This window comes from Adiantum capillus-veneris, chromosome 26 (genome assembly GCF_014529385.1).
Source record: "Adiantum capillus-veneris isolate H3 chromosome 26, ASM1452938v2, whole genome shotgun sequence".
Lineage (NCBI taxonomy): Eukaryota > Viridiplantae > Streptophyta > Polypodiopsida > Polypodiales > Pteridaceae > Adiantum > Adiantum capillus-veneris.
This window is the reverse complement of record NC_140956.1, coordinates 141,391,501-141,399,640: the sequence shown is the minus strand read 5'-3', so window position 1 is coordinate 141,399,640 and position 8,140 is coordinate 141,391,501. Positions and strand designations below refer to the sequence as shown.

General features: G+C 42.3%; 1 protein-coding gene and 1 pseudogene across 1 annotated transcript; both read left to right on the top strand.

Annotated features, from left to right (window-relative positions):
* The first annotated feature begins 1,239 nt into the window (after nt 1-1,239).
* On the top strand, nt 1,240-2,282 carry LOC147424289 (uncharacterized). The gene is made up of 2 exons (XM_086501362.1): nt 1,240-1,251; nt 1,719-2,282. The coding sequence occupies exon 2, from the start codon at nt 1,740-1,742 to the stop codon at nt 2,139-2,141; it is 402 nt and encodes a 133-aa protein (XP_086357488.1). The 5' UTR covers nt 1,240-1,251; nt 1,719-1,739; the 3' UTR covers nt 2,142-2,282.
* On the top strand, nt 2,144-3,871 carry LOC147424288 (uncharacterized; annotated as a pseudogene).
* The last annotated feature ends 4,269 nt before the right edge of the window (nt 3,872-8,140 follow it).

Genomic DNA, 8,140 nt, shown 5'->3' with positions numbered 1-8,140 from the left:
ATGCTAGAGATCTATATCAAGAAATCAAGTTGATGTTATTAGCGACAAAGTGTTCCAAACCTTATTATATACATCAAGAGTTTGGTTGTAAACAACAAGAAATAAGCACTAATATTAAAGAGTATCATCGATTGTATGTAGTGGAGGTGATAAGTACCTCCTCCTACTCATTACAGAGAAAGTGAACTCCATTGAAATTGGTCTAATAAATAAAGAAAATGACTCCAATGCATGTCGGCTTATACAACACATGGCAAAAAGGTAGATATAGATGATGCTAGTTGTTGAGACCAAAGCAAAGGCATGAGGAGAGGTTGCCTAGGACTCTTCAACCAGAATGAGCAAGATGAACATTGGGTACCATCTAAGGGAAAGAATTTAACAACAAGCATAGCCTTGGCGAGAGCAAGCGTTGAAACTTTCCATGAATCCTGTTGCATCCGAGTATGACAGGGCAAAAAACTCGGTGTTCTCACATAGATACCTGTTGAGGTGGCAATATAATTTCTTTTGACGTGACACCCTAATGATGTGGCAGCTTCATCCATTTTGTGCTTCGTACGATATACAAAGGGTGGGTTCAAACGGGCTATCGACCGAAGCACAACGAAAAGATTTTGCCACAGGACACATAATGAGTGAATGAGCACATTGTTGTCATAACGTGTTTTGTTTCGAAATCTCCCCTCAAAACTGACCATTTTCGCTCTAAGAAAGGACCAATGGTGGAACCAGTGAGACTTGAATACTAAAAGAACGAGAAAGATCTAACCGGCCAAAGCTGATAATTTGTTGGCACTGTCGTAAGGCACATTCTATAGGGAGGAAATTTGCTAGCATGGCCATAGGAGATTAAGCCAATGGGGAGTGGCCAAGTAAAGGTGTGTTTTTGGGTGGGAGGGCATGCATGGAATTTCTATTTTTGTTCGATGGATTGGGTGCATTGGGCGTGGAAAATAAATTAGCAAAGGCAGCTCTGCGCTCAGAAATATTTATAAAAAAAAAAAGGAAAAAGATCCACTTCTACGCAGCTGCTTGCCGCTTCTCTCTCTCTCTCTCTCTCTCTCGCGCGTCATTTTCCTCCTTTTTTTGGATTGCTCTTTTGGACATCAGCTACTCTGCTTCTCATCAGCATCACCTTGAACATTTCCTTCTTCCTTTCTTAGGTAGGTTGCATCGCCGCCGTCATTTTTTTAACATTTTTGGCATATTTGTAAGTCTCCGATCACTTCAAGGAAGCTGTCGAACCAGGTAAACTGCCACCACACCTTTGCAAACTTTTTTTGCTACTGTCGATCAGCAACTCAATTTTGTTTATCATCTTTTGGCTTGGGTTTTAGTATCAACATGCGAAGCAGCGGCTGTCTCTGGGTTGTTTATTATTTCTGCTAGATTGAGGAGTAGCAACAATTTGATTGCAAGTGCAACTCAGCTTCATGTGTTTTTTCTGTTCGGGTGTACACACATTTTCTTGACTTGTTCTGTGCTTGTGTGCCTTTTGTTTTGTTTTGTTTTTTTGGCTATCTCTATTTTTGCAGCATCTGCGGGGAGCAGGGCAACAGATCTCAAGGTGGAGGGCTGATACTTTGCTTTGCAGGGCTGTGTTCACTATGTTTAAAGACCTTGCACCATTGATTAGATTAATGTGTAGTGGGTTTGTTTCCTTATTTCTCCCCTTCTTTATGATTTTCTCATTATTGGTTTCCTTTTCCTGGTAGTCCCAACACTGGTTTTCTTTCATGGAAGAAGAAAACAATGAAGAGCTAGAAAAACTGTTGGGGGAGATCCCTAGAGCAACATCGGCGCCCCCTCATCTTGAAGAGCAAAGGACAGCTGTTAAAGACCATATTCAACAGTCCTCATCAGAGCAGGTATCTCAAGTGGATACCCCCTCTGATGAAATGCAAACATTAAGACATCACCCTTTGCTCTACACAGCTTATTCAGAGCCTCTACATACGTCACTGTCAATGGGAACTCCTGCATATGATGATTTGCCACCATTATCCAATTCGCTATTCCCCTTTTATGGAGGACTGCCTGCTTCTGGATACAATGCTATGGCTTTTGATAAGCATGAAAATTCCCAATCAAAGCATTCTTTCGATGTTGGTTATACCTATATTGGTAGTCTATCATAGACCTCGTCCGGCTATGTAAATTATCCAAAACAACTTGCAGTTCCACCTGTAGCTCATGGACGACCTCCTCCACTTTGCAGGGTGAGTCTCAAAGTTACGCAGATCATGGTAAGGGTATTGATAGTGCTTCATCAAGTGATGAATGTGTTGATGCCACCTCTATACTAGATGCTTCACCCTTACTTTCAACATCCTGCTTACCCCCTTCTCTACGGTTGTTCAACCCATTTGCGCAAAATGGAGATAATTGCATTGAAAAGGAGCCCCAAAATAACATAGATAAGGTAGTACTGAATGATTGGCGATTAGAACAATCTCAAGATATGCACTTTGTACACTGTGTGGAGAGCCCCTTGGAATTTCAGTGCAAAGCAACCATCGTCGGAACAGAGCTTTGCCATGCCAAAACCACGTGTATCTAATTTGACAGGTGCATCATCAGAGTTCTTTGGAAAATGGGAGCCTTTTCCACTTTCTCCAGCAAGTTGTCTCCTTACCCATCAAACTTGAAGTCTTATGCACACAGAATGCATGAGGCTGCTGCACAGCAACAGATAGAGGAATGGGTGCTTTGTCGCCAGCGAATAAAGAAAAAGTTGTTGCTGAGGCAGCAAACGCTGCAAGAGCAACAAGTTGGGTTTTATGCTAGCTTGCAAAGCCAGCCTGGAATTGCATATTCTCGAATGCAACAGTCGTTTAGTACAAGCTCCTAATTTTGTGTTTGATGTTGTTCAACAACAGCTCGCCTCAAAGGCAACTCTTGCTGGTGCCATTACACCAGAGAGGAACATATCAACCGCAGTGATCTGGGAATCTCTTGTAACGCTATCACATGAGATGCTTGAAAATCCAAGCAGTTGTCGATCTTTTCTTAAAGAATTCTGCACTTGAGGATTTGTGCCCATTTCCCAATGCCAAACAGATATCAACCGCAGTGATCTGGGGATCTCTTGTAACGCTATCACATGAGGTGCTTGAAAATCCAAGCAGTTGTCGATATTTTCTTCAAGAATTCTACACTATGGGGAATTTTTTGCCCATTTCCCAATGACAAACAGCAGGATCCCAACAAAGTCATGAACGATGGTTGTCTGAAACTACTGTGACACCTAAAGGGCCTCGAAATGGGTTGCAACCAGACACCCTGTTTCCAATGACGCCCATCTGCCTTCTTCAAATCACTTGAGTGGCATCAGTGGAGGTGGTTCATGGAATGCAATGGACCAGACCATGTAGCTTCGCAAAGTGTAAATAGCTAACATCTTGTGAAAGACCCTGGAAACTAGGCAAATTGGGCGCAGTGGTATAGCAGCATTGAGGCGGGGACAATAGCACACAGCAGTGTGGCAGGGCCCAGACTGGGAATTTTTTTTATATGAGCCGAATCAAACCAGATGCGTGAAGCAAGGGAGTGAAGGGAAAGGGTGCTGTGGACTCGTAGGTAGGTGGCGATTGACAAGGGAGGTACTGAGCAACGCTGGAAGCGAGGCAAAGATGGGCGCAATGGTATAGCAGCATTGAGGCGGGGACAGTACCACCCAGTAGTGTGGCAAGGCCCAAACAGGGATTTCTTTTATATTCAATAATGTGCACCAGTGCAATCAGCAGCGCAAGTGTGCTCGAGTGAAATGGTCACGAGGTAGGCTCTTCCCTCCGTGCAGTAGAGTTCGATTCTTGCATATGTAAAGTGTATATCTATACTTCTCTACTATATATAATTGATCTTAAAATTTTCAAGGAAGGAGAGGGTATCCATGTGACACTCTCTCCTTCATCTCTCCTTCAGTTCAAGAAACATGTGGTTTGAAACGTCAAATTGAAAGGTAAGTCACTAATCATTTGGTTTGAAATGTAAAAAAGACTTAGTTTTGACTTCTTATAAAAAAAAAAGTCACAATACTTAGTACCATATATATATTTATATTATTTAAACTCTTTACCAAGGCTATAGAGTTTGGTTTAGCTTTCAATTTTGAAGGGTGATTACTTTTGTTTTTGTAAAGGATGGCTCTACTTCGCAACTTGGAAACATAACGAATAGCGAGTTATACCACACATCGATAAGTTGATCTGTTTCGAACGTGCGTGCATGTGTGTGTGTGTGTGAGAGAGAGAGAGAGAGAGAGAGAGAGAATATGTTTCATTTTCTACGGCACTCTCGTGTGTGTCACGAGATCTCGTGTGTGTGTGTGTGAGAGAGAGAGAGAGAGAGAGAGAGAGAGAGAGAGAGAGAAGGCCAATCCCATTTAGTCCTACTGAGCAATGTCATATGTCTATTTCTCTTGGAAAGAGAGAGAGTGCCATTGGTTGGCCTTGGCGCTTGACAGTGAATGCTCCCCCCGCCCCTCCCCCTCCCCCTCCCCCTCCCCACCCCAAACTCGATCATGAACACAACCCACCACTTACTTTATGTACAACTTCTCAAATGTTGCCACAACATGCTTCATGTAGTTTACTCTATCAACACCCCTAGCTACCAATAGCTAATCCGCCATAAGCCCCACACCCTTATACAACCTCAATCCTCTATTGGCCAGGACGCCAAGACTGTGGATCCAATACATGTCCCGCTCGCCACAAGTGCTTGCTGAGCCACCTACTCCTCTACCGCCACCTGTCCGTCACCCTTGATCCTGACGAGCTCCATTTTTACCTAGCTGTGACCCTCCATACCATGAGAGAGAGAGAGAGAGAGAGAGAGAGAGAGAGAGTCCCACATCTGTCTCCACACTTTCATCGTTTTTTTTGGCCATTCAGTGGATGCTACAATGTTGAGAGCTCCAACGTGATCATCCAAGCTTTTTAGCTTTCCCAAGTTTTCACATCTCGAACTCCTGACTGCTGCTACAGTGCTCACGGCAATGATCATGCAAGGTGGGTCTTCCATTCAGTGTTTGGGAAAATGTGTCTCAGCTTAATATCATGATGTTTTCAATTTCAAGGCAAAAAGGAGATATTCCCTCCCAAAATAGATAAAAATAGTCTAAAAATTTACAAAATAAACCTAATTTTCTAAATTTCCTCTTGGAAAATACTAGGAAAGTAATTTTGTATGTTTGAAAAAAATATTTTTCTAGAACACTGATGTAATTGCATTGGAGGATGATCATTGCCAGTCGAGAGTATTGGCCTTGGTCTTGGAGTTAGCAATCCTTTGCTCATTTGGGTCCTCCTTGGTGTTGCATACCTAATGTGGACCCTTTGCCTCCCCCTAGAAATAATGACTCCGGTCCCTTATTGTAGGGCTACCTCTATGCATGTGCCTCCATTGTAGGACTCTCTCCATGTCATTTTTCTTACATTTAGAGCCTGGTCACTTTGGAACGGCTAAATAGCCTTCCAACTTTGTTTGCAAGTCAAGAAAATCGGTGGCTTTTTGAAGATAAATGCTTGATTTGACTGAGTGATGAGATAGATCTTGAGCAGATTCCTGCTAACCAACAGGGAAACAAAAGTCAACCATGTGAAAGACTGTGCCCATTTCGAGGCTCTTAACTACCACAATTAGATAGGTAGAGAGAGAAGATCCGGCTCCTGTGATTGGGCAGAAAGTAGGCTCGCTGGTACACGTGACTAGGCTCTTCGCCTCTCACATGCTTCATTTTAATACAAACTAGACATGCAGCCTGAGAGAGAGAGAGAGAGAGAGAGAGAGAGAGAGAGAGAAGAAGAAGAAGAAGAAGAAGAAGAAGAAGAAGAAGAAGATCCTAAGAGACCTAAAAATTTTAGCCGATGAACGTTGATTCTTGAACTCAAGGGCTTGCATGCTCACATACTTATACAAGGAGAGGGGGACACAATGACCTCAAAGGTTAACGAGAGAGAGAGAGAGAGAGAGAGAGAGAGAGAGAGAGAGATCATCCTTAAAGATCAAATTAGCCTATGGACCGAGTACAACATGTAACATGCTTGAAGACTATGGATATAAGGGAGGCCACTGACAAGTTGAGTCCATGAGGTGGCTAGGAGAGAAAGGTATGTAGGCCATGGTATGGGCCAAAATGTGAGTAAAGCAATAATGTCTCTCACACATTTAAGGGAGTGGGAGCTAAGACAAATGGCTCCTATGGTATAAAATATGGGTAAGGGCAAGCATGTGAATGGTTGAATACAGTCTGCTCTCTCAAAAAAGAACATGCATGTGTGTATGTTTGTGTGTGTGTATTTTGCAGCACACCCTTTCTTTTAGCATGATGTCCAAAACTCTTGCAAAGAGAAACTTTTCTGCTTCCATTACCCTCACATTTTCAGGTGCCCATGGTGCCCAAATGTACACAAAAAAACAATATGCGCCTTATATTACTAGCATGCTTATGGTCAATTGCAAGAGACCTCAACATCCATGCGACGAGTCTTGGTAGATGCAAGTGTACATGCTAGCTAGATTGAGTGCAATCCAACCTGTAAATTTTGAAATTTACCCACATATAGAGATAAAGTTGGAATACTGCCTTTGAGAAGCAAACGACACACTACTCACTAAATCAATTGTGCATACCAATGGCAAGTTTCTTCTACTACTATGTGGTGTAATGTTGGCATGTTGGGTCATGGCTGGTACATGCATCCTAAGTGCCAATAAATAGCAGTTGATGACTTAGTTGACTGTGATGCCCCAAATGCAATACCAAAACTACAAGAGAGAAGCATGGGAGAGTGCTATCATGACCAATGCCTTTATTGGTAAGGATGGTGAGAGGGGATGCTAATGCATCTAAAGAATTCATCGTTCAATGCAAACACTATATCCAAAGAAGGATACCAGCTCTCTATTAGTCTATTTGGAGGGCCACTACAACTCACCAGGGTCTTATATCAATTGTATGAGGGGGACGTCTCTAACCTAATCGTAAATTCATCGCCTCCTTAGAGAGAAACATAGGATGTTAAGACAAGACATCATCGAAGGAAGCCCATTACTTAATTCATTCCCAAGAGACCTCAAATTGACCTGATAATTCTTGAACTCAACACACACACACACACACACACACACACACACACACACACATAGAAGGGGAGGGGGGGGGGGGTAGGGACGAGGGACAAACTTGCCATGATTAGGAGGAGTATGTTGGAGCTTGGCATGACCAACTAGAAGGAGATTTGTCTTTGGTCAATCCACAAGAATGTAGAGAGTAACTACACTTCATTAGTTGTTCGCTCTTACACTCGAAAAGGTAGACGTAGTGTTGATCCAAAAGATAGATTTGTGCTTGGTTGATGTGAATGTGGAGGGCACTTAGACCTTGTGCATTGTCATACATTGTCATCTAGAAGTAGTTATAGTGGTGGTTGATGCACAAGTGTATTAAAGAGCTATAAAATCTTACTTGAGAATCATCGGCATTTGCCCTCTCTTTGAAGGGAAGGAGAACAATGGTTGCTTCAATTGACGCACATGTAGCCGCGGCAACGCGCCGGTCACATACTAGTTGTTATGGAAGGGATTAGAGCCCCAAGGTGGGACAATCTGATAGGGGGAAGGAAGGGTGAGAATACCAAGGTGGGCCGAATGTCTTAGGTGGAGGGCATCTTCCAAAGTAATGATAAAATAATGAACCTACCAATATGTAATTTAGAACTATTAACTTCAAGGGAATACAATATATTGCAAAACATTGTATGTACATTTGTAAGTTGGGTACATCAATACACTGCACTACTTGATACATTTGACACCTTTTGTTGTTGCACTACTGAGATAACATTGCACCGCATGGTATGTACATTGTAAGTTTGAGAGTAAATCAACACTGTATACTGTATCTTAACACCTTTTGTTGCCCTATTGAGATAAGACTGCACCTACAGGGTATATACATTTGTAAGTTAGGGAGTACATCAAAAAACCAGTACATGTTATATGACACCTGTTGCTATATTGAGCACATTACACCTGCCAAAAAGAAGATATTTATTACTTTCATCATTGAAAATTTTAATTTGCTGTAAAGAGGATTAGTTAACATTGTACCGAGCTTCAAAGCTATTCATTA

Coding starts and splice junctions, on each gene's coding strand:
- LOC147424289 (XM_086501362.1), top strand. CDS start 1,740: ATGGAAGAAGAAAACAATGAAGAGCTAGAAAAACTGTTGGGGGAGATC.